The sequence below is a fragment of the Monodelphis domestica genome, chromosome 1 (genome assembly GCF_027887165.1).
Source record: "Monodelphis domestica isolate mMonDom1 chromosome 1, mMonDom1.pri, whole genome shotgun sequence".
Lineage (NCBI taxonomy): Eukaryota > Metazoa > Chordata > Mammalia > Didelphimorphia > Didelphidae > Monodelphis > Monodelphis domestica.
The window spans coordinates 404,473,096-404,499,849 of record NC_077227.1 but is presented as its reverse complement, the minus strand read 5'-3'; the positions used below and the strand labels follow the sequence as shown (position 1 = coordinate 404,499,849).

The 26,754-nt window shown below is 41.0% G+C and overlaps 1 protein-coding gene and 1 long non-coding RNA gene across 3 annotated transcripts in view; one reads left to right on the top strand and one right to left on the bottom strand.

Annotated features, from left to right (window-relative positions):
• ARHGAP40 (Rho GTPase activating protein 40) overlaps nt 1–22,389 on the top strand; it is a 135,249-nt gene extending 112,860 nt beyond the window's left edge. For both annotated transcript variants that reach the window (XM_001381692.5, XM_016428300.2), the window contains exons 10-16: nt 2,658–2,740; nt 5,443–5,649; nt 6,919–7,059; nt 13,308–13,468; nt 15,234–15,289; nt 18,440–18,559; nt 20,142–22,389. In XM_001381692.5, coding sequence (XP_001381729.3) covers nt 2,658–2,740; nt 5,443–5,649; nt 6,919–7,059; nt 13,308–13,468; nt 15,234–15,289; nt 18,440–18,546 — 755 coding nt within the window. In that variant the 3' untranslated portion in view covers nt 18,547–18,559; nt 20,142–22,389. The remainder of the gene's footprint in view (nt 1–2,657; nt 2,741–5,442; nt 5,650–6,918; nt 7,060–13,307; nt 13,469–15,233; nt 15,290–18,439; nt 18,560–20,141) is intronic.
• On the bottom strand, nt 153–14,287 carry LOC103092778 (uncharacterized). The gene is made up of 3 exons (XR_001626512.2): nt 14,172–14,287; nt 6,903–6,983; nt 153–364 (listed from the first exon to the last, which is right to left on the bottom strand). It is a non-coding gene; the product is annotated as an uncharacterized LOC103092778 (long non-coding RNA).
• Nucleotides 22,390–26,754: the final 4,365 nt, after the last annotated feature.

The window sequence follows — 26,754 nt, the reverse complement described above, 5'->3', positions numbered from 1 at the left end:
CTTCTGGCTGTAGATTATAAACCATCCACTCTTTCCTATACTTGAGTGACTTGTTCCTGTTCTCCCAAGGAGATACAGTCACGATTCTGGGAGCCTTCCTTGCATTCTCTTGCCATCACAAGGATATCAATGGAACCTACAGACTGCTCATTGGTTGTTCCTGACCTTTGCCCCAGAACCAGCCATTTTTTTTTTTGCTTATATATTTGTTTACTGACATCTTTTACTCTGCTCCATTTCCTAATTTTGTCCATACTGAGTTGCAAACTACTCACATCTCCCATGTGCCTTGGTGATGCTCATTTTCAGTTCTGTAGAGGATTTAAATGCCAGTGTTCCACTTATTAGAACTTAGTGAGTCTTTCTGGGGAAAGAGGCAACAAAAAGCTTGCTCATTATAGGCTTACAGATTCCTTTGTGTTGGAATCTCTCCTAGCTCTCAGGTAGGATGCCTCTTGGCATGTGGGTGTGGGTGTGGATGTTTTCTTTTTACCTAGAAGATACCAGAAAAGATCAGGGAGTTTTTCTTGAGGGCCAGTGTAAGTTTCTTCAGTACTTTCTTCCATTTGCAACTGGAAATTTCCATGACTTCCCTGGGAAGTAACTTCTTGTTAGTCTTGTTGATAAGCAGCATTCATTTATTAATCAGTCAGTAAATATTTTAAAACACTTATTATGTGTTGGCCACTGTGCTAGACATTGGGGATACAAGACAAAAATTAAGTGGTCCCTGCCCTTAAGGAGCTTGCCTCCTAACATACAGGCATATAAATATATAGAAAACATAGAGAGAAATAGGGTCTGAACCTGTGATATCATAACTCTTGGGAACTCCCAGGTGAGGAAACTTCTTATGTTTGTGCCAGTCAGTACCTTCTAGTACTTATAGCCTTATTTCATATATAGAATAGATACTGTGGGGTTGTTTGTTTGGGTTTTTTTTTCTTTGTTTGTTTTTGCCTTCTCAATAGATGGGGTGAGAGGTGGAGGGAGAGAGAATTTGGAACTTAAATTAAAATTTTTTAAAATTTAAAAATTAAAGAAAACTTACTTCTAAGCCTAGGGAGTTGCCTAGAGCCTTAAGAGGTTAAATGATTAGCCCAGGGTCATATAGACAATATGTGTTAGAGGTGAGGCTTGAACCAGGTCTTCCTAGCTTTGGGGATATCTTTCTCATTACTATACCTTTTGGTTTCTTAGTATATGATTCACTACCAACTCTACATATTTGTAATTGGTTTTGTTTTTCTTGCCTTCTCGATGAGAAAGAAGGAATAGGAGGGAAAGATTTGGAATTGAAAATTAAATAAAATAGAATTTAGAATTTAAAATATTAATTATACAAAATTTTCTTTAAAATATATATGTTCATTCTTTTGGAGGGGTAGGAGAGGAAGGCATTATTAACTATGGGCATTAGGAAAGGCCTTATATAGGAGACAGCATTTGAGCTGCACTTTGAAGGAAATGAAGAATTCTAAGAGACAGAGGTGAGGAGGAAGTACATTTCATCACACACACTGGCTCCTCTTGGAGTGCAGATTGTTCCCAATGAGTGTGTTCACAGCACTAGAGGAAAAGATGTCCTGAGATTAACAACAACAGTAATAATAACAAGAATTTATTAAGCACCTACTATGTGCCAGGCAGTGTGCTAAGTGCTTTACAAATGTTATCTCATTATCTCATCACAACAACTCTGGGAGGAAGGTGCTATTATCCTTATTTTACAAATGAGGAAACTGCAGCAGGCAGAGGTTAAGTGATTTGCCCAGGGTCACAAAGCTAGTAAATATCTGAAGCCAGATTGTAGTTCAGGTCTTCCTGACCCAACTGGAGGACTCTACTGTGCCACCTAGCTTCCTCCTAATTAAATAGAAAACAGGATATGAGTCCTCCAGAAGGGTAATGAGTGTCAAGTACTCTCACTGTGGTGCTGAGATTGGCTCTCTGATGCTTTCTATACAAAGTGTGGGGCTGTTTGTTTAATGTATCTTGATTTTATGAGCATTTATTAAATGGCTTTTATGTGTTAAACACTATGTTACCAGCTGAGGGTACAATAACAGAAAGGAAAATGGCCCTTCTTTTCAAGGAGCTTACATAGAACCATAGGTTTAAAGCTGGCAGCTAGGTAGTGCAGTGGGCTTGGAATTGGGAAGATTCAGCTCCATGAGTTCTAATCTGGCCTCAGATACTTACTAGCCATGTGACCCTGGGCAAGTCATTTAATTCTCTTTGCCTCAGTTTCCTCACCTGTACAGTGAACTGGAGAAGGAAATGATAAACCACTCCAGTGTTTTTGCCAAGAAAATCCCAAATGGGGTAATGAAGAATCAGATACAACTGAAATAACTAAATTACCACAAAGTTCAAAACTGGAAAGGACTGAGAGAAGAATGTAATCCCTTCCTTTTACAGCTGAGGAAAATGAGGCATAGATAGTTTAAGTGACTTGTCTGGCCAGTGTCACATAATAGTTGTCTGAGGTGAAATCTGAAACCAAGTCTTTCTAACCCCAAGGCCACTACCCTGTCTCCTATCTTTCATAAAGCACATCCTTGCATGGGCTTGAACCACCAGGCTTCTTCTAGCTAACAGCCGAATGCACTCACCAGTTGTACCATAGAGATCTCTACTGCTTTCCCCCCAAACAGATATCCCAGACCTGAAGCAACGGTTACAGGCTCTGAATCTTCTCATCTTGATTCTTCCTGAAGCTAACAGAAACACTTTAAAGGTAAGGCTGCTAATCTCACTCTCTTCTCCCACTGGGACTTGGCACCTCCTCTACTCCCCTCTGCATGAGTCTTCCCTTTCCTCTGCATCCTTCTAGACAGCCATGGATCTGCCCCTTAACATGACAGCAAATGTGCACTCATTTGGCTTGTCCCAGGCCAGGACTCATAAAAGCATCTTTGGGTAATGGACTTACATCAGGCTTTCACTGCATGGAGATGTTTAAAGGGACACAATTTGATCTTACCCAAACCATGTAATATATGCCATGTTATTATGGGCCAGGTAATTTGGGATTCATAGAGGCCAAGCCAGTGGAACCCAAAGCCCCAGTAAGCCTTGAAAAACTATCAGTTGCTGGATCAGTGAAGGGCCAGCCTTGGTCAGAGAGATGACAAAGTCAGAGAGCTAAGGTCACAGACCATCACTGGTCACTAGATGATGAAGATTTTGGGTCAGAGCAATTCATAAAACTATTTGTGAAGGTTTAATTAAATTTTTTTCTTTATTTTATCCCAGCAACAAATTTACACGTAAGTTTTTCAAGGTTACATGATTCATGCTGTCTCCCTCCTTTTCTTCCTCCCCTCTCCTGGAGTTAAGCAATTCCACTGCGTTATACATGTATTATTCCTCAAAGCCTATTTCCACATTATTCATTTTTATAAATAAATAATCTTATAAATATAATTGGTTTTGAGTAAATAATCTTATAAATTATTTTGTAAGTAAATAATATAATATAATTTTGTAAGTAAATAATCCTATAAATATAAATAATTTTGTAAGTAAATAATCTTATAAAATAATCTCATAAAACCAAAGCCCCAAATCATATATCCAAATAAACAAATGATAAATCAGATGTTTTCTTTTGGATTTCTACTTAAGCAGTTCTTTCTCTAGATGTGGCCAACATTCTTTGTCCTAAGTCCCTCAGAATTGTCCTGGAACATTGTATTGCTATGAGTAGCAAAGTTTATTATATTTGATCATCTCACAATGTTTCAATTATGGTGTATAATGTTCTCCTGGTTCTGCTTCTTTCATTCTGCAAAGGTTTAGAGAGGTTACCTTCTGCACAGGAAACCAATATCATTGCAACAGTAGCACCCTTTGCTCTTTTATTCAGAAGGAAATAAAGTGTTTTTATAGGTATTCTTTTATTCATCTCATTTGTGAGATGGTAGTGTAATGCAGTGGAAATGAACATTAGATTTAAAGTCAGATGACATGGGCAGCCAGGTAGCACAGTGGCTAGAATGCTAGATCTAGAGCCAGGAAGACTTATCTTTATAAATTCAAATCTGGCCTAAGACACCTATTAGGTGTATGACCCTGATTAAGTCACTTAACCCTGTTTGCTTCAGTTTCTTCAACTATAAAATAAGTTAGAGAATGAAAGGGTAAACCACTCCAGTTTCTTTGCCAAGAAAACCTTTCCTGGGGGGATGCCTTTCGATTGGGGAATGGCTGAACAAATTGTGGTATCTGTTGGTGGTGGAATACTATTATTCTAAAAGGAATAACGAACTGGAGGAATTCCATGGGAACTGGAACAACCTCCAGGAAGTGATGCAGAGTGAGAGGAGCAGAACCAGGAGGACATTGTACACAGAGACTGATACACTGTGGTACGATAAAATGTAATGGACTTCTCCATTAGTGTCAATGCAATGTCCCAGGACAATCCAGAGGAACTTATGAGAAAGAACACAATCCACATTCAGAGGAAGAACTGTGGGAACAGAAACACCGAAGAAAAACAACTGCTTGATCATATGCATTGATGGGGATATGATTAGGCATGTAGACTCTAAATGATCACACTAGTGCAAATATCAATAATATGGAAATAGGTCTTGATCAATGACGCATGTAAAACCCAGTGGAATTGAGTGTTGACTATGGAAATAGGGGTAGGAAGAGGGGAGGTTTCCTCTTGAACATGATTCATGTAACTATGGAAAAATATTCAAAATTAATTAATTAAATAAATAAACTTGAAAAAGAAAAAAGAAAACCCCTCATGGAATTATGAAGAGTTGGACATGATTGAAGACATAGGTTCAAATCCTGCCTTGACTAATCTCTGAGGGCTTTAGTTTCTTCATCTGTAGAATGAGGGGATTGAGGAGAAGATTTAATGCTTAGCACAGTACCTGGCACACAAAAGGTATATAATGAATGTTTACTGATTATATATTGATAGGGCATCTGAGGACCTTTCTTGCTCTAATGCTACAGTATTCCTAAAGAGTAGAAAGTGGTGATGAGGGGAAAGAGATTCATTCCATTTTACAGACCCAGAGACATCTAAACAGCTTGTCCAAGATCACACAGAAAGATGGTGATAGAAATGACCCTAGAACCCAGGTCTTCCAATTAGGACTCTTCATTCCCATAAACTGCTAATGGCTTCCTCTCAGGATTGGCTCTGGAATATATTAAATAGGGAGAGGAGGAAAGTTCAGTGCTAGGAGCTAACTTTTTCTAATTGACTTCTCTCTGACATAGGATTTAGGACCTGAAGGGACTTGGAAGGCCCTGTAGTATGATGCCAGATTTGCAGAAGAAAGAGTCCTAGAAAAGACTAGTCTAAGATTACCCAGCTAGTAAGTGGCAGAGCAAGATCTGAACCTGGGATCTTTGACTCCAAATGTGCAGTGCTTCCTATTACCCTATATCATCCCCTCTTTCTAGGCCCTGCTGGAATTTCTCAGAAAGGTAGTTGCCCGAGAGAAGAACAACAAAATGACTTTATGGAATGTTTCCATGGTGATGGCACCAAATCTCTTCATGCATAAAGGGCAACCTCACAGAATCCCGGAGGGAAAGGGGAAGCAGCTGGCCGAGGGTGCCGCTGATGTCATCCGGGCCATGATCCATTACCAGGACCTTCTGTGGACTGTAAGTCAGTGGCCAAAGGTTCTCTTAGATTCTGTAAAGGCCTGAAGATGGGGATGGAGAAGGGGCTGGCCTTTGCTGACCCACATGTTGACAGAGCTCAGAAAGGGGTTTTATGAAATGATATGATATGAAATGATAATAATAATATGAAATGATAGTAGCAAAAATAGTTTGTCACTTTGTTTTCTTTTTTGATACATTGTCAAATGAGAGGATATGCATGTTTTACAATTGAGTGCTATTATTATTGTTATTGTGACTTATCAAGCTGAATTTTTAAAATCAAGTTAATTGAGAATTATCATTACTTGGTTTATGTTAATCAAGGTTTTAAAATGGATATATTCAGGGATCATTATTCCTTTTATGAAATAATCCTTTACTTTTCAAAAGAATTTACCATAAGAACATGGTACTGGGCACATTGGGGCTGTTCCTTGTATACTTATAGATTTGAATTGATTTTTAAAATAAGAGAGCACCCCCTTGAGCATTTCAAATATAATCGTGTTTATACACATTACCCTCTTATGTAAAGTGGGATGTGCCTGCATTAAAAAAAACAAACAAAACTAAACACCTTACTTTCTGTCTTAATAACAACTCTAAGGCAGAAGCATGGTAAGAGCTAGGTAAATGAATTAAGTGACTTGTTCAGGGCCACACAACTAGGAAGTGTCTGAGGCCATATTTGAATCCAGATACTCCTGACTCCTGGCTCTCTATCCATTGTGCCACCTAGCTGGCCTCTGACCTCATTTTTTATTCTATTATTTTACTGTTAAGGACATGAGAGATGCTCCTTGGGAATCAGCTTGATGCATTTTACCAGAAAGCTTCAATGCCATAAGATAGAAGCAGCATATTTGAGTAATAATGATTGAATGTTGGATCTGAAGCCAGAGATCCTGGGTTTAAATCCTGGTCCTGTCCCTTAATAGCTATATGACCTTGGTCAAGCCAGTTAAGCTTTCTAAGCCTTTGTTTTCTCTGATATAAAATGAGAGGAATGGGATAGGGGGATAGGGGCTTTCATATCTCTTCCAGCTTTCAATGTATGGTCTAGTGACACCTATCCCCCTCCCAAAGCAATGATGGGCTCTGGGGAAGTCCTAATTCAGTTACCCAGGTCCCCATGTTCCCTGAGGAATACCAGGATAGCTCTCCTGGAAGAAAAATTGCTCCCCACCCTCCATGTCTCGCCTATTTCCCTCTCTTTAGAAAGAATTCACACTGGCTTGAACTACAGTTACCTTTGTTTGGTGTTAGGTCTCCTCCTTTTTGGTTGCCCAAGTCCGGAAACTGAATGAGAACAGTAGCTGGAGGCATCAGTTCTATGACAGACGGATCAAGAACTTACTTAGGAAGATCCACACAGACAAAGACAAGGAGAGCAAGACCCCCGGAAAGGTGAGTGAGGGAGGGGCTGCCACTCATTTTCCCTTTGGTTCGGTCAAGTGTGTGCTCTACCCAGAAGTTAAGTGCTCACTGCTGTAGGCGATGACAAAATGCATTATATATAAGACACAGTACCTGCCCCTGGGCAATTTATATATAGTCTTATAGCCAGGAACCTTTGACAGATTACTCTACTCACGTTGGAGTTTGGGAATTTAAACACTAGCAGACAAGGAGATATTAATAGCACCTACCTCCCAGAGTTGATTGTGAGGATCAAATGAGATAATATGGTTAAGGATGAAAAAGTCATAGGATTGAAAGCTGAAAGGGATTTGATAGCTATCTAGTCCTACCCCTTAATTTGCAGATGAATAAAATGAGGCCCAGAGAAAAGTGACTCATCTAAGGTCAAACAGTGAAGTCTTAGGAAGGACAAGGTTTAAAACTGAACTTGCTCACTAGGTACAGTTAATCTGAGTTTGAATTCTGGTTCTGCCCCTAACCAACTGAGCAACCTAGATGGATCATCTCTCTTCTCTGGGCTTCTGTTTCTTTATCTCTAAAAAGAAGGAATTGAATTAATGGCTTCTCATCCCTTTCATCTTTGTAAACCTGTGATCTCATCCCCACAGACTGGCCCAGCAATAGCCCTGCACATCATGATCTATGAGTGTAATGTAGAGTATTTTGAGTGGCCATAGACAGTGGGGTCTAATCCTGGAGATATAAACAAATTCCTATCTTTTGTAAGATCCTTTCCATTTCTCTCTCCTGTGATCCTTTTGTTTGCTCTGAGAGTCATATAATCCCAGGCTTGGAAGGGAAAAAGTATTTATATGGCATACGCTATGTGCTAGGCACTGTGCTAACTGATTTTTACAAATATTATCTCATTTGATCCTCACAACAAATCCTGGAGGTAGGTGCTATTGATATCCCCATTTTGCGTCTGAGGAAACTGAGTTATTCAGAGGTTTACTCATTTGCTCAGTGTCATAGCTAGTAATATCTAAGCTGAATTTGAATTCAGGTCTTTCTGACTCTAGATCTAGTGCTCTATCTGCTGAATCACCAGTTGCCTCTAGAGAAGGAACCTTGGGAACTGCTCTAACTCATCCCATTACTAAGCAGAAATCCCCTCTGTGGTATCCTAGATAAGTGATCGTCCAAACCCTTTTTGAAGATCTCTAAAGATGGAAAGCCCACTAGTTCCTTGTAGTCCATTCTTGGAAGTTTTTCCAATTCCTTTACTGACTGATTGACTGACTTTAAGCCTAAATCTTTTGTTAAGTAGATTTTCAGTCATGTCCTACTATTGACCATGATCCCATTTGGAATTTTCTTTCTTTTTTAAAAAATTAATTGATTTATTTAGAATATTTTTCTATCGTTACATGATTCATGATCTTTCCTACCCCTCTTCCCTCCCCCCCCCCATACTGAGATGACAAGCAATTCCCATTTGGGATTTTCTTGGCAAAGTTACTAGTGGTTTTCCATTTCCTTCTCCAGATCATATTACAGATGAGGAAACTGAGGCAAAGAGTGTTAAGTGTCTTGCCCAGGGTCATATAGCTAGTAAGTGTCTGAGGCCAGATATGAACTCAAATAGATTACTCAGCATTCTATTCACTAGTTCAGCATTCTATTCACTAGCTTCTCTAAGCCTAGAATGAGGAGCAATAAATGGTAATCCATAATTCCCATTTATTTCTCCTCACTCTACCTCCAACCAAGAAGAAAAAAAAATCTCTTGGCCTCAGTTTATTCATCTGTAAATTAAGGGGGTTGGACTAGATGATCTCTCAAGCCCCTTCCAGCTTTAAATCCTGTGACCTTTTCATCCTGATCTGTGAGCCTAATCAGCCTCATGGGAAAGGATCATGCTGCTGTGGGCAACCCTGTGCTGAAGGGAAGAGGAGAGAATGAACACCGCAGTTCACTAGAATACTTTTCTGTGTTTAATTAGCACTTTTTTCCAGAGCCTTGGTTAGGGGATGAAGGGGGAGCCCATTGGACTCAACCTCGTTTCCCCAGTCATTTCAGACATGCCTATGCCACCTTTGAACACTTGGGGGCGCTCCAACTTTATTCCCCAGTACCAACTGGGCTGGAGATTCAATTGGGCTGGGAGGTTGCTTTTATGTATTTATGCTGACAGCTCCTCTTAGTACTGGGAAAAGGAGGTGGGTTGGCTGAATGTCAGCCATTGTTTTCAACCTGGCATCCTTGGCACCCAATCCTGGCCCTCCTCTGGGAGTTTTTGACCAGGTGTCCCACCCTCCCCACTGTGCAGATGGCCTTAGATCTGGGTCAAAGACCTCTGCCGCAGGATTCTGAGAGGCAGAGAGAGGGAGGTGTAGCCTCTGCGTAGAAGCGAGTCAGAGCTGCAACAGCCTTTTAGCCACCAAGATGTTGGCCACCTCTCTTCGAGGTGCTCTTTGGAGAGACCACATACCTCCCCGCTGACTCTCACTGTGGATTCTTGAATACACCAGTGAGGCTATTCCTTTCTAAAGCCCCCTCCAGAGAAGTGAGTCGTTCCTCCCTGAGAGTGTCTGTCTGTGTCCATGCATCTCTCTCCTTAGCCTTCTAAAGTCCATTTGGGTGAATGAGTGCCTATTCTTATAGTCTTCTGTCCCCAACTAGATGATGCAGCAGATAGAGTGCTGAGCCTCTAGTCAAGGAGATTCATTTTCCCGAGTTAAAATCTGGTCTCACTTTGTAGCTGTGTGACCCTGGACAAGTCACTTCACCCTGTTTGCCTCAGTTTCCTCATATGCAAAATGAACTAGAGAAGGAAATGGCAAACCAGTCTAGTATCTTTGCCCAGCAAACCCCCAATAGGGTCACAGAATCAAAGATGATTGAGACAACTGAACAACAACCAGTGATCTTAGAGAGCTTCCTGGAACATGGAGGTTAAAATAAATGATTTACCCAAGGCCACAAAGCCACTATGTGTGAGAGGCGGGACTTGAACAACTAAAAAGGCCATTCACCGTGTTCACATGCCCCATTATTTTCACCTTCCTAAGTCCATCCAGGGTGCACGTCCATCTTTGTTGTTGGTTGGTCACCTTTACTGGAGTCGTTTGCCATTTCCTTCTCTGGCTCATTTTATAAATGAAGAAACTGAGGAAAACAGTCCAGTGACTTGCCCAGGGTCACACAGCTAGTAAAGACCCTGGCATTCTATCCACTGTACCACCCCTACACCTAGCTGCCCAAACTTCGTATCTTTACTTTCACTCTATCTTATACCCAGTAAGGTGCTATAAATGTTTAATGATGGCTTTTGGTGGAGGGGAAGGACAGTGCATGTGGCATATTTTACATTTTATTCTGCATTATTAACAGTTTATTCATTACTTTCTTAAGTCTAGACAATAAACAAATTAATCAGTCAAGGTCTGATTTTGTAGCATTTGCCAATTTTTGAGGTGTAAATGCTCACCCTGAAAGCTAGCCCTCTGACTTTGCTCATCTGTGCACATGCTGAATCCCCCCCACCCCAGTGTATTGCAGGTTCTTTGAGGGTAGAAACTATTGTCATTTTTCATTTTTATTTCTTTCCTTCCCCTGCCTCAACTTGCATATACATCACCACTTCAAGAGATCTGTGATCGCATCAGCAGTGTTGCTCCCTTCACAGGTGCATATAGCAACTCACCCATGCCTTTTCGTCCTGTGCACTTCCTACATGTGGCTTTCTGTGAATTCTCCATAAAGGATTCTGATATGTTTACAGGCTTCCCAGAGTCTTTTTACCTGCTGAATTCCTTTGTGGCCTTTAAAATCCAGCTCCAATTCCATCTCCTGCAGGGAGGGAGCCTGGTCTCTTCTTCTCTGTTGTTAACCAAAGGGATTCAGGCTTCATTTGGATTTTGTGGGTGCTAGTGCAGCACTGGTTTAGCCACCAGTTTTCCCAATTAACAGTCCCCATTTTCTTTTCTCATCATAACATATCTTTGATGCTTTTTTTTTAAGCCCTCACCTACCATCTTAAAATCAATTCTATGTACTGGTTCTAAGGCAGAAGAGTGGTAAGGGCTAGGCAATGGGGGTCAAGTGACTTGCCCAGGGTCACACAGCTGGGAAGTGTCTGAGACCAGATTTGAACCTAGGACTCCCATCTCTAGGCCTAGCTTTTAATCCACTGAGCCATCTAGATGCTCCCATTGGTGCTGTCTTTGAGGCCATTTCTCACAAGACATCATTGGTAATGTGTTCACACTGTCTGCAGAATCCCACTGACATTTATGATTCTTCTGAAATTGTATTATTTCGTGATTTACAATAGTAGGGCTTCTCCAGGAGAATATTGATTTTTAAAATAATATTTTTCAATTATATGTAAAAACTATTTTTAATATTAATTTTAAAATTTTCAAGTTCCAAATTCTCTCCTTAACTTCATCCCCTTCCAACTTCTTGAGATGGCAAGCAGTTTGATAGAGGCTGTACATGCGCAATCATGGAAGACATATTCTAATACTAGTAATGTTGTGAAAGAAAACACAGACAAAACCCCCAAAACAGTAAGAAAGAAAAAGTGTACTTCAATTTGCATTCAGACTATCTGTCAAGGTGGATAGCATTTTTCATAAGGAGTCCTTTGGAGTTCTCTTTGATCATTGTATTGCTGAGAATAGAGAAGTCATTCACAAGTGATCATTGTACACTGTTGCTCTTACTGTGTATGATGTTCTCATGGTTCTACTTAGTTCACTTTGCATCAATTCATGTAAGTCTTTCCAGGTTTTTCTGAAATTACCCTGCTCCTCATTTCTTATAGCATAATTGTATTCCATTGGAATCATGTACCACAACTTGCTCAGCCATTCCCCAGTTGGTGGGCATCCCCCAAAAGGATATTAAAAGAAATAAATAAGAATAAAAAGCTGAGCTTTATGGCAGTGACCAGCTGGAGATTTTTCAAAGTATATAATAGGTACCTGTTGAATTAGGCACATCTTCTCTGTCTGTATCATTCATTCATTTATTCATTCATTCAACAAGCATTTATTAAACAGCTGCTCTGTACTAGGCATTATTCTAGTTGTTGAAGCTACAAAGACAAAAACAAAGCAGTCCTTGCCCTCAATGACCTTACATTCTCTAAGGGGAAACTAGTTGTACACAGATAAGTAAATAAAAAAGTAGATATTAAAAATATAAAGTAGGAGCAGCTAGGTGGTTCAGTGGATAGAGTTAGGCCTAGAAATAGGGTTCCAATCTGGCCTTGGTCTCTTCTAAATGTGTGACCCTGAGCAAGTCACTTAACCCAACTTGCAACCTGACTATGCAATCAATTCTTAGTATCCATTCTAAGACCAGAGATAAGGATTAAAACAACAACAACAAACAAACAAACCCAAAGTAACTGCAGAGGAGAGGACTAAGTAATAAGAGAAGATGGATTGGTCTTATGTAGGAGATGGTACTTGATTGGAGCCTTGAAAGAAGTCTAAGAGTCAGAGATAAGGGAGAACTGCATTCTAGGCTTGTGCAAAGGTGTGGAGAGAGGAGATGTTATGTTGAGCAGCACAACGGCCAGTTTGCCTGGAGTGTGTGCACATGTCAAGTCCATGAGCATTTAAGTGCTGACTGCTATGTGCCAAGTACCGTGCTAAGCACTGGGAATATAAATCCAAACAGAAAGAAAATGTTCCTTCACACAAGCTTACATTCTAATGGGAGAAGAAAGCATAAAGGGAAACTGAAGGGGCAACTGGGTGACTCAGTGAATTGAGAGCAAAACCAAGAGATGGAAGGTCCTAGGTTCAAATTCAGTCTTAGACACTTCCTAGCTATATGACCTTGGGCAAATCACTTAATCCCCATTGCCTGCCCTTTAATGCTCTTCTGCCTTGGAACCAATATAGATGTTTATTCTAAGACAGAAGGTAAGAGTTATTGAAGGATGATGAAGTACCTGATAAGTTGGGCATTGTAAAGCAAATCCTATAGAGTCTAGAAGAGGAATGAAGTCATGGCTGGCCTGGGCATCTCCCTTAGAGTGGAAGATCTGGGAAGAATCAGCCATTCAGAGGGAGAAATCACAGGGGCAGAGGATATTTCCAGTGTGAGAAACCTGGAGGTGGAAGGATGTTGCAGGATGATGTTTCTGGGGCATTGTAGAGAGAGTTCAGGAGAGTCAGGGGTGCAAGTTAGAGAAGAATGAGGGGACCACTGCTCGCCTTAACAAGTCTCTTGATGTTTGTGTATGTGTGTCTGTACTCTTCTTTCCTCAGCCATCCAAAGTGGTGAAAATCCAGGCTGCTCTACTCCTGAAAGACTGTTTAGAAGTGCATCTCCACAATGGCACCAAAGCCGCTGATGTGCTCAAACAGTTCCAGAAGCACTTCTGCTCCAACAGCTGGAATGTCATGAATGCTGTCAGCCTAATCCAATGGTAATCCTGTCAGGAAACTCAGGGGGCCTAAACTGAGCAGTCTGTCAACGATGGAAAAATTGTGGAGCTCAGAAATCAGTGGACCCTCATTTGAATAGCAGTTCTGCCTTTCAGCTGACCCCTACAAGAATCAAATCCATAATCTTGGCCCTCTTAAGCACTTTGTTCTAACCATAACAACCTTGTGACCTTGGGCAAGTGGCTTCTCTTCTCTGGCCCTCAGTTTCCCCATTTGTACAATGAAAAGGTTACATTAAATGGTCTCTAAGGTCCCTTCCTGTTCTGAGTATTGTAGTAAGCAGAAAGAGCACTAGAGTTGGAGCCAGAGGACTGTAAGGGTCAGAATGTAAGGGGCAAAATTATAAATGGATGGACTAAATTTATCAGAGTGTGGTCACCAGGAATTTAATTAATTCCAAATGATTTTTTAGCAATTTATTTATAAAATATAGAAAGAGCAAAAGTAAGAAAATCAGAGAGAGGATAGGGTAAGATATCTAACCTAACACACTAAGTATTTCCCTCTGGCCCCTGGCTTAATCCAGGCAGGGCTAATTAGTCCTCAGCCTGAGGGGCCTCAGCCTTGAGCAGAGATGAATAAAGCAAGGGCTTCAGTCAGGAAGCCTCTCTCAAGAGGGGAGCCCTCTCCTAAGGCTAGTCCCTTCAGAAAAGCCAGGAAAGGAGTCAGTCTTTTTTCACTCACCCACAGGGTAGTTCTAAGGGAAAAATCCAAGGGCAGTCCGAGGTCCCAAGCTGAAGCTCCTTCAAGATCAAGTTCAAGGTGAAAGACCACTTCACAGGAAGTTCTTGGCATTTTTAAAGACCATTCCTTTTCATCACTTCCTGTGACTTCCTTCCATTTTACGTGTACCAATCACAGTTAAGGCTTTGTTGGCAGTCAGATTCTGATTCGTCACCCACTATTGCACACATAGGTCACAGACCTCCCCCACTCAAGTAGATATAAGTGGGGTACATACACTTCTGGTGATTAAATCTAAAAATGGGCAGGAGAGAGTTAATCCCATCTTCACAGGACCTAACTTCAGATGTCTACATTTAAATCCCAAGTTCTCTATCTATGTAACCTTATACAAGTCACTTCCCCTCTATGGGCCTCAATTTCCTCCTCTGTAAAATGTTAGTGTTGGACTAGCTGACCTCTAAGGTTCCTTTCAACTTTTGACCTTCTGATCCCAAGGCATCTCATTCTATGTTTCTAATTTGTCATTGTTCAGTCATTTTTCATTTGTGCCTCACTCTTTGTAACCTTATTTGGTGCTTTCTTGGCAAAGAAACTGGAGTAATTTGCCATTTTCTTGTCCATTTCATTTTACAGATGAGGAAACTGAGGCAACAGTTAAGTGACTTGTCACACAGCCATTAAGTTTCTGAGGCCAGATTCCACTCCAGGTCCAGTGTTCAATTCACTGGGTTACCTAGGTGCTCCAGTTAGCTACATACCCAAAGGCAAGTCACTTAATGACTCTGAACCTCAACTGACTCATTCATAAAATGAAGAGTTTGGACTAAATGGTCTCTGAGGTCCCTTTTGGGTCTATCCGTTCTTATGATGCTTTCTTTGATCTTCTGTGAAATGGAGGCAGTAACTGCTTCCCCTCTTTTCTCATAGGGTTTTTTTTTTTAATAAAGTGCTATGGAAACCTGAAAGCACCACTGATGTGAGAGATGTATTATGAACAATACCTCAACTGCCTTTGAGCTGTCCCCACTGACATATGTATCTTTTTTCTGTGTCCTGCAGTAATGGGCCTATTGAATCATCAAACCTACTCCTCTATGAAGTTGGAGGGAACATAAGTAAGTCTATCCTTGGGCCTTTCAGTGATCCATATCTACCAGTCTTTCTTTGAGTAGGATGTGTCCATGAAGACAATCAGGGCAGAAGACTTCTTCATTGCGGGAATTCATTCATTCATTTGCTCATTCATTCACCAGCTCAGTCTTCATATACCCACTGTCTAAGCCTTGTGCTTATGATTATGGAGAAAACCAAATATGGCACAGTGAGAAAGAATTCTGGAGTTGAAATTAGACCTATATTCTGTTGATGAAAAAATAATATTAGCGCTATTGCAATGCTTTGTATTTTAGGCTCAACTGTCAGAAACAATTTTATTGAATATTTTTCAATTCGCTAAACATTTATTAAGAGCCTACTATGTGCCAGACCCTGTGCTAAGAACTGGGAATACAATTAAGAAAGATAGTCCCTGCTCTCAAGGAATTTACAATCTAATGGGAGAAGACAACACACAAAAGGAGTCGAGAAAATGGGAATGGGGAGAGGCAGGAACACCAGAGGGCACCTGACAAGGGAACATCTTATTCCATGGGACTGAAACCATGCAGAGCAGTAGATGCAGAGTGTAGTGAACTGAGAGTCCAATTTTTGCCTTCTATAAAGGAACTTTTCTTCTCTCCCTTCTCTTTCTCCTTCTTTTCTTTTTCATTTTCCTCCTCCTTTCTCTTCTTCTTCCTGCTCTTCCCAATTCTGATACTTATTAGCTGTGTAACTTTGCCTTCTGAGATAACTCTGCCCTAAGATAATTATAGGAAGAATTATAGGAATCTCAAGGAAGCAAATCATAATATGTGACAATATATACAGTTTGGATTACCATTCTAGAATAGCTGAATAACAGTTCTCTCCTAGACCACTCCTCTTACTCCAGGAGTAAATACAGATGCAATTCATAGCATGGGCTGCCTTAGTTCTGTGTTCTAATTGCTGCAGGCCAAATATTTTTCTCCAAAATGGTAGAAAGATTTTAGAGCATAAAAATTATTTTAGAGCATAACCTTGGATGTTTCACAGTCTGTTTATCCACAAGGCATTTCAACAGTGTCTGAAAAAACTCATGGAATGTTCCCAACCCAAATGAGTTCAGCAAATTAACTTTGTCAGAAACATTTGTTATGAGAGAGTATGGGTTGGTGAAAACAATATTGGAGAAAGATGACCTAGATTTGGATCTCAACTCCCATTCTTAGTAGCTGGATGACCTTGGAAAAGTAATTCTACTTCTCTAGCCCTCAGTTTCTTCACCAAGCAATGAAGAATTAGATTCCATGGGGGAAAAAATCTTTGGAAACTTAAAAACCCTATAAAACTATGGTGCCCTTTCCATTCTTTCTCTTCCTGTTGTTGTCTTTCTATCTATCCTTTCTTCTCTCCCTCTCCCTCCCCCTCCTCTTTTTTTTCATTTTCTTCTTTCTCTTTCTATTTCTTCTTCCCCCTTTCCCTCTTGTTCTTCCCAATTCTCTGTAACCTTGAACAAGCCATTCCCTTATCTGGAGATAGGTCTTTGGAAATGTAAAACCCTGTGTAAATACCTTTCTCTGTCTTTCCCTTCTATTAATGTTTTTCTTCCTCATCATCCACTTTCTTTTTTTCTTCTATGTCTTCATTTTCCTCCTTTTCTTTTTCCTCCTCTTCTTCCTTTTTGCTCTTTTTAGATCTGATACATATAATTGTATGACCTTAAATTTGTCATTTCATCTAAGCTGGCCCACAGCTTCTTCGCCTTATATAATAATGAGTTGCATTGTCTTTTTAAAAAAATTTTATTCTCATTAATTAATTTAGAATATTTTTCCATGGTTACATGATTCATGTTCTTTCCCTCTCTTACTATCTCCTCTCTCCCATAGCCAATGAGCAATTCCACTGGGTTTTACAAGTATCATTGATCAAGACCCATTTCCATATTATTAATATTTGCAATAGAGTGACCATTTAGCATTAACATCCCCAATCATATCCCCATTGAACCATGTGATTGAGCAGTTGTTTTTCTTCTGTGTTTCTGCTCCCATGATCTTTCTCTGTGTGTGGATAGTGTTTCTTTCTCATAAGTCCCTCAGATTTGTCCTGGATCATTGCATCGCTGCTAGTAGAGAAGTCCATTACATTCGATCATACCACAATATATCAGTCTCTGTGTACGACATTTTCCTGGTTCTGCTCCTTTCACTCTGCATCAGTTCCTGTAGGTCGTTCCAGTTCACATGGAATTTCTCCAGTTCATTATTCCTTTGAGCACAATAGTATTACATCACAAACAGATACCACAATTTGTTCAGCTATTCCCCCAATCAAAGGGCATCCCCTCATTCTCCAATTTTTTGCCACCACAAAGAGTGTGGTTATAAATATTTTTGTGCACATTTTTTCCTTATATCTCTTTGGAGTACAAACCCATGTAAGAGAGAAAAATAGATCCAGCATGAAAAAAGAACAACTCAATCGGGGGAAGGGCAAGGAGGACAGAGGATTCCAAAAAAGGAACAGAGAAGGACTGAGGAAAAAATGCCAGATCAATTCACTTCTCTTTGGGGACTCCCCTAGAGTGGTTGGTCTAAGAGAAACCTCTGAGACAGACCTTATGAGCAGTGACCATCTCTCAGTGAACCCAAATCCCTTGAATCCAGCTGAAGATAAAAGGAATAAATAGGACTTTATTATAAAGCCATCCATCCAAAGAAGACCTCTCTTTCTGTCCCCTAAAGTTGTCCTGTGAACTTCATGCTACCATTAGAGTAGATAGAAATCAGGACAGAAATCACAACTGACCAAGGAGGGTCAAGCAGACCAGCTTGAACCCTCAGGAGTTGGGGAGGGGGTCAGTTGTTAGGTCTTAGGGATCTCTCGCTTCCCATTTTCCTTACTCAACAACCCTATTCTTCCTGTCTTGTGTGTCCCTTTAGAATAAAAGAATTATTACTTTTAGATTAAGTTGCCTGCTTCATAACATCCAGGAAGAGATCTGAAGTCAACTTCAGTCATTGACTTTATATTTAAATTAGTTGATTTAAATATAAAGTCAATGACTGAAGTTGACTCTCCCTCCTTGAGGGAAAGGTATAGCTTTCTTTTCCTAAGCTTCAGTTTTCTTCCATTTCCACCAACAATGATAGATATTTTTCAATTATCCTTTTGCCCTTCAGGTGAGCATTGCCTGGATCCAGATACCTACCTCTTAGACCTGTACCATACCAACCCCCATGGAGAGTGGGTCATTAAACAGAGTCCCACTTTACCCCGGACACTTTAGGAGAGTTACAAAGGTAGGTGATATCCTTTGCACCTTTGTCCTGGGGAAAGATAAAAAGCCACATGTAAGGTGGCAGAGGGTCCTTATTTTCTGCAGAGAACCTCCTTTGCTCCCTTCTTCCCTGATGGGGAGCTACCAAACAGTCTTCTATGACCTTAGGTAGCTTTTAAAATGATATTGTAAAGGTTGGATGAGATCCAGTCTGTCCAGTTCAGATTGTCAAGGTTGGATGAGATCAGTCCCTTCCAACTTGCAATGCTGTTGAATCTGTGAATTCTCCAAGGACACAATTCACACTGAAAAATATAAGAGTTAGGGGCTAGAGCTATATTGGCAAATCTATGGCATGCATGCCAGAGGGGGCTGCTCCTTCCCCCTCTCTACCTATGCTTGAGGACATTTCTAACATGATGCACCCCTCTGCCTAGCAGCCCAATGGGAGTGCTTCCTCCCTCCCCTGTCTGGGGGTAAAGTGGGGGGCTCACGTGTGTTGTGAGAGTTGCAGTTTGGGCACTCGGTCTCTAAGGTCTCTAAATGGTTTGCCATCACTGGACTAGAGCATTACTGTCTTTAAGCATCTCAAGATCTGTCACAAAAAGAGATTAGACTTGTTCCATCTAGTTCCAGGGTAGGACTAGAGCCACAGTCATCTAGCTGCAAGAGGCCTCATATATGACATTCTAATTCAAGTCTAATTTGTAACAGCAAGAATTTTCTTTATAGCAGTGGTGTCAAAATATTTTTAGAAAACCACAAATTAACATTGCCTATGTTGTATTATATTTTAATTTATTTTGCTAAATATTTTCCCAGTTACATTTTAATTTGGTTTCCTTGGAAGTTTTATAGTCTATGAGTTTAACACCTTTGCTCTCCAGCATCCTTGAAAAGGGCTATATAACCTTTTATTTAATGGCTTCCAGTGATATGAAACACTACTTACTGGGGTCCTTTTTTACACTCTGGGCTAACTTAAATTGTCAGGATGTTGTCCCTTGTAACAAACAGTACTCCACCTCTTGGAAACATCTCCCCATGGCTCCAAATTCTGTCCTCAGGAACCATTTAAAATAAGTCTAATCCTTCTTTCCCATGATAGTTTTTCAAATACTTGAAGATAATGATTCCTGCTAAGGGTGTTCTCTTAAGTTAGACATAGCTAGTTCTTCATCTGATGCTAGTATGCTCTAGCATTCAGTCCCTTCAACCATCTTTGTGCCCATCCCTTGATATGCTCAAAATTTTTATCAATGCCAATGCCCTTCTTAAAATGTGGTTCCTGGAATGGAATATAGTATCCTAGCTGTGGCCAGAGGGTCTGCCATGGGGGAAGCAGCAGAAAAGGGCTCAAAATTTAGGTTCAGTAAGAAAAACTTACTAACAGTCAAATGTGTTCAAAAGTGGAATACTCTCTCGTGAGAGGAGAGGCATGTTTCCCTGATACTTTAAGTCTTTAAACATATCCTGGCTGGACATTTGTCAGAGTTATGGTGGAAGAGATTCTTGCTTAGATTCCAGATGGGCCAGCTGACTTCTAGGGTCCCTTCCAACTCTGAGATTCTGAGGTTTGCTTTGTGTTTTATTTAATATCCCAGGGTCAGAAAGAAAGAAGAGCAGCAGGAAGAACATTTTTTTTCCTTTTGAGCACCTCTGTGCCTGCCCAGTTTCCTCCATCCAGTGCCTTTAGCTGGAAGATGTGCAGAATTCAACTTGAAGGTGGACAGAGACACGGAAGCCACAGATCACTTCATGTTCCAAAGAACCTTGCTGACTAGCCGCACAGTGCCTGCCACCAGTGACACATGAGACCCATCTAGGTGGGCAGACATTCTTCTGTACAGCATTTCAGCTAATGGTTGCCCAGAAACTAACCTGGCAGTGAAATCCTTGCCCATTCTTGGGCAGTGACTCAGCGTGGAGAGAGAGAAAACAGGATCCTGTGAAATCTGCAATTCTGAAAAAGGCATTCCCATTTTGGAAAGCTTTGTGGTTACTGGTGATGGGAAGAGCTCCTTCATGTTTCCTGCTAGCTACATGAGCTCATATTTCTTCTCTTGGCAAAAAAGAAATACTGCTTCTCAAGGTGCAGTAGAATCTTTCCTAGGCAAGAGAGCCCAATCAGTCAATTCTGCCCTCAAGGAGCTTACATTCTGCTGGAAGACTATCTCCAAGATGAAGGATATGGGCTGTTACTGTAGTAACTCTACTTCTTTTCCTCATCTATCTGCTCTGACTTCCCCAAATGATTTTGTCTTTCTTATTAATGAGACTATGCAGTCACCACCCTCAGATTCACCACTGGTCATTGTCCAGAAATCAAGCTGAGTATTAGGGGTCTTTGAAGATATATTTTGACCATTTATTGCCAGTTCAATGACCCAGTATTACTTCTTGCTTAAGAAGCATCCAGTATCTTAACTTTTAATGTGTGCTATGAAGTCTGATTCCTCTGTTGGAAATCCCTGCTTCGCATCTGAGATTTGCTGATATGAGTGCCTAAGGAACCTTTTCTACCCTGACCCCACTGCACACACTCAGATGTGTCTAGTGCCCTCAGCCAGGGTCTTATCATTGTCTTTAGAGACATGGCCTTTGTCTCAGAACTGTGTACCTATTGGTAACTAAATGCATCTTGCCAAAAGAAGGGAATGAAACCAAGCCTGGTGGTTGTATTCCCAGAAGGATATGATCCTCACACCATTCTAATGAGACTGGAAAAAGTCAAAGTGGTCACATTACAATCCTAACTCTACCGCCTAGACAGAGGTGAAGACTTTGCCCTTGCCAGGGACAACAGAAAAAGTCCTTTTTGGGCTGGAGGTGGGGACCCTACTGTTTCCCTCAGATATGGCTGGGGCTGTATTTGTGCCCAACTAGCCTGGCCTCTAGCTCAGGGAGACCCAGAGAAGACAATGTTCCCTGACCTCACTTGCAACATCCCACACTGTTGTGAGAGGCAGGAAGTGCCTGATTGGCCTGAGGCAAAGCAAGAAGCCTGGGTAGGATGCAATACTGTGACCCAGGGTTTCTTCCTGAATGACCCTGTTTACCTTACTAGAATGGGTTTGAGTTTTCCTCTTGGCCCCTTGAACATCTCTGATGCCTTCTAACTCCCCTGCCTCCTCCCCTATGTGGGCCAATGCTGCTTGTTCCAGACATTTGAGAGTCCACGTGCTGTGATCTTGCCATGCTGAAAATCTGTTTGGTACTTCTAGACCTCCATGAGTATTCTCACCATACTTTGGGTTTAACTCTAGACTGTGGCCAAGAGAGATGGCAGCATACAACTTCAGAGTCTCAGTAAAGAGGTCAAGTTTTTTTGGGGGGAAATTGCTGTGAATTTGATATGTGAGAATGGTGCAGTAGCTGGTCTAAGATATGAGACCCATGCCATCTTTGTGTGTCAGTTCTGTCTTTGTAAATGGGGTTGGGATGGGATGGGGGTGGTGCTAGATGATCTCTGAAGTCCAACACAGACAGTAGTTATAGGTTTGAAGATTTCGGAGCTGGAAGGGGCCTTAGAGATCATCCAGTCCAAAGTATTCATTTTTATAGATGAAGAAACAGAACCCAGGAAAGTGAGTTGACTTGCATAGTCTTGAAGAGTCTAGATTCACCCCCAGGTCTTGTGATTCCAAACCCTAGGGACTCTTTGCAGGATCTCACCCAGATCTTCTTGCCATCTTTTATTTCCTTACTTGGCAGAAGAGAAAGAAAGTGGAAAAGTTAAAACACTACAAATTCTTGGTTTTAAGTATTGATTTTATTATCTTTTCATTTTTTAAAAGTTATATTTAAAATTCTTTCAATAATAAAGATACAAAAAGTTTTAAGTCTTTTCAATTGTGTATCTTTCAGAGGTTTTCCTTTCCCCATCCCCACTCCATCTGTCAGTGAGTGATACATGTCCCAGGAGGTAACACAGTATGAATGAATGAATGATGCTTTTTGATGCTAGTCACCTAATTTATGCTAAAGTATTTAAGTAACGTATTTCACCAAAGATGACTGAATTACAACATAATGAACTTGGAAAAAAGGTGCCATAGACTTATCCATTCCATGCTGCTTAAGATTTATAAGGCCTTGTATGTGTAGCAGCAAGAACACCAAACTAGACCTCAGAAGATCTGAGTTCAAGGCTCTATTCTGTCTCTTCCTTGCTATGTGAACCTAGACAGATCATTTAGTTTCAACTGAGATAATATTTGTAAAGAGCTTAGCGTAGTGCCTGGCATATAGTAGTCATTAAATAAATGCTTATTCTCTTTCCTCTCTGGCTTTGTTTCTTGGAATTGGGTCAGATTCAGTTCAATTCAGCAAATGCTTATTTAGCATTGACCAGGTACAAGACATGCTTAGGCAACCGATAAAAGGCAGAAATATAAGAATCACCACATTAAGGAATTTGTTTACATGATACTAAGGTCTGGGAGTGGGGGCAGTGTGCAACGTGTACAGAGATCTAGTTAACAGAGATGCTCTAATATCTCTCTCAGGGAAGCCTGGCATATTTTACCCTCTCCATGGTTCTGAGGGGCCCTGAAGGGGTTGAGGAGTTTTTCTTCTCTGCCATCTGCATCAGCCCTACTGGATGTGTTCTCATTTTTAAGAGTCCAGTGACTTAACACTTAAGTTCCATTTCATCACTTAAATTTGTATTAGCTTTTACAAAGGAATATTTACTCTCAAAATACACCAAACAGGGGCAGCTAGGTAGCTCAGTGGATTAAGATCCAGGCCCAGAGATGGGAGGTCTTGGGTTTAAATCCGACCTCTAACACTTCCTAGCTGTGTGATCCTGGGAAAGTCACTTAACCCCCATTACCTAGCCCTTACCACTCTTGGGCCTTGGAACCAATACACAATATTGATTTTAAGGCAGACGTAAGGGTTTAAAACATTTGCTCCAATATTTCAGGTTATAATACATACACACACACACACACACACACACACACACACACACACACACTTCAGTATAGGATGGGGGGGGGGCAAGATTAGGCTCAGCATGAGCTCAGTTCCTATATACCAATTAATCCTACCAATTATATCTCCTCCAGCCTTTGCCCCAGCACTCCATACACAAGATGCTTAATAAACATATGTTAAATAAATTAGATTAGCGCCTGTGCCCCAGATGCCCCAATATGGCTATAGTTTTGTAAGACTCTTTCACACAGTCACAATAACTTCCTTATCTCTAGTGATTTAGGGGTTCACCAAGCATTTTCCTCACAACAAACCTGTGAGGTAAGTGCTGTGAATATTGTCCCCATTTTACAGAAAACAGGCTCAGATTAAGTGATCTCCCCATAGATTAGTATAAGAATCAGATTTTGACCATAGATCTCTTGACTCTTTAGGCCAACACTTTCAGCCCTGCCACAATTTCATATGAAGATATCAGTCCTGTTCATCTCAGCCTCAGGGCTAGAGAACATTCTAGGCTGCTAGGATTTCTAGGGGTGCTGTCCAGTGCATCCTTGTGCACATTTCCCTGGAGTTGCCAGATACTAATAATGCTTTATTGGCTGAAGGTTTTATAGTTTCAAGGTTGTTGGTCTCTGTGATGAGTTGAGAGGAATCGAGCATGTTGATAATAAGTAAGATAAGAGTTGGATTGGGTGGGTTATTAGGTAGCCAGATGGAGGCAAGGAAGGGGGTGAGATACTGTCCTCAGTCTCAAGGTAGCATCCTGCTCTCTGTAGTTTCGCATTAGAGATCAAGTCCTAAGGGTTAATTCTGTGGAACTATTAGATGACTGTGATTGTAGCAGTTAGGAAAACTCCCTGGTAATAAGTCTAAACTAGATCCTTAATTGAATAGAAAGGGAACTGAGCTAGTTCCAGAATTGAGTCACAAGATGGAGTTAGTGTGGTACACTCAATTCCCACTACACTTATTTTAATTCCCTCAATAGTTGATATTTATACAACCCTGGGAAGTAGATACTGCAGGAATAATTATATCCATTACACAAATGTGAAAACTGAGTCTCAAAGCATTTTAGTGACTTGCCGTCACTAAATAGCCAGTAAGTATTATAGTACCTCTGGGTGAGATTTGAACCCACGTCTTTCAGACTCCACGTCCTAAACACTATTATTGCCATGTAGATAATTCTGAAGTTAATCATCCTGGTTGTGGGTTATGCAAGCCTAGAGGGGCTGTCTACCTTTGGAGCATATCACTGTTCATCAGAACCATTGCTACGTAGAAGAAAAGAAATGTAAGGAGAAGAATTTGTATTTATTTAATTTTCTTCTAAATGCCTATGAGGCAATCAAGAAAAACCAAGTAATTAAAAGAAAACAATCATCCAGGATACAAAATTAGGTAATCTGATTTCCATTTTGGAGAAAGATTAGGGGCTTTCTAAGTTAGGAAGGGGAGAGTGAACAGGTAAGAAATTCCCAGAAATAAGAAAAAAGATGTTCCACTCCCTGCAAGTGTCTATATTCAGTCAGAAGAACAAGGAAAGGGTAACTCATTGATTAGTTACTGATTGATCGGTGTAATGAGGAAGGGAACTGTAAAGGATAATTTTAGCATTGTGACCTAAACTATATTATTTGCTCACCATGGATATCCCAAATATATAAAAAAATACCCAAGTCAGCTGGAAATTTATGGTGATTTAATTAATATAGTGGAAAGAAATTAAGAATTTGGCTATAACATTCCTGGGTGTTGTCAGTTGGGGATTAAGTATAGGAGGTGATCTGTAGATTCTTTCAATCTCCACTTTTCCCTCTTGTTCTAGGCTATCTGGACAGTTTTCTTTAATAATTTCCTGTAGCATGATGTCCAGGATTTTTCTTTTGTCATGGTCTTCTGGTAGACCAATGATTCTTAAATTGTCTCTCCTTGAACGATTTTCTAAATCCTCTGTTTTGTGAATGAGATGCTTCATATTTTCCTCAATTTTTTCATTCTTTTGGTTTTGTTTTATGGTGTCCTGCTGCCTTGTGAGGTCACTTAATTCTAGTTGTTGTATTCTGGTTCTTAAAGACTGGATTTCATCCCTGGCTTTTTGGTCATCCTTTTCCTTTTGGTTGGATTTTCTTTGGAGGTCATCTTTCATCCTCTTTACCTTGTCTTTCATCTCCTTTTTCTCATCTTTCATCTTCTTCACCTCATCTTTCATCTCCTTTGCCTCATTTTATAGCTGGTTGATTTTGGCTTTCAAGACACTATTTTCTGTTTCTAGATGATTTATCTTAGTTTTTAAGTTTTTTTTCCCAATTGTCTTCAGTCTCTATTAATTGTGTTTTGAATTGCATTTTGAGTTCTTCCAAAGCCTGTATCCTTATTTGTCTATGCTCTTGCTCCTCTCATTTGGGGGGGGGGGGGGTTGGTGCTGACAGTCTCCCCTCTTGGAGCTTTGTCAGATCTCTTCGTACAGTCTCTAGGTGAGGAATGTTGGCTTCACTGTCCTCTGGAGGCTTTTGATTGGATTAAGTTCAACCGGGTTGGGATGTATGTGCTCTGAGGTGAAAGACTCCTGGAAGACTGGAGCCGCTCAGGCTCTCTCCAGTTCCTTCCAGCTGCTTCTCCACTTTATGCAAGGTACCCCAGTGCCTTTGCCTGCCTGGATGTTCCTGTCCTTGTGGAAGGCCCTGCACTCTAGGGGGTGAGGGGTCCTGGCCTCCCTGAGCTCTGAGGAGTCCTGATGGGATTAGGTTCAACTGACTTGGTCTGGATGTTCCCCGAGGCAAAAAACTCTGGTGAGACTGGAGCCAGATGGACTTGACCCAGCCACAGGGCTGCAGGCTCCCCAGTCTCTCCCTGGATGCCTCCCCGCCACCCATGCTGGATGCTCCGAGCCTGGCATCCCGCTGCTCACAAGGTAGACCCTCCAAACTGGCACCTTTGCCTGCCCAGAGGTTCCTGCTGCTGCTGGGGGCTCAGAGCTCTGGGTTGGGGGGGGAGGGGTCCTGGGACCTTCCTTCTGCATTCCCCTTAGACCCGAGTGTTCTCGGATTCTGGCTTTTGGGGGGGCATACCTTTTGATTTGAGTCTAGAAGGAAGGTTCCCTGCCTCTGTCCTGTTAAGTTTGAATTTCCGTCCCCTAGGAACATTCAGTTTGTGATCGGTAAGGAAGGGTTTTCAGAGGTCTGAACTTTTGTTGCTTCTAAGCCACCATCTTGACTCCACCCCCCCTTGAAATTAAGAAGGAAGAAGGAAAGGGTGTAAGATTTC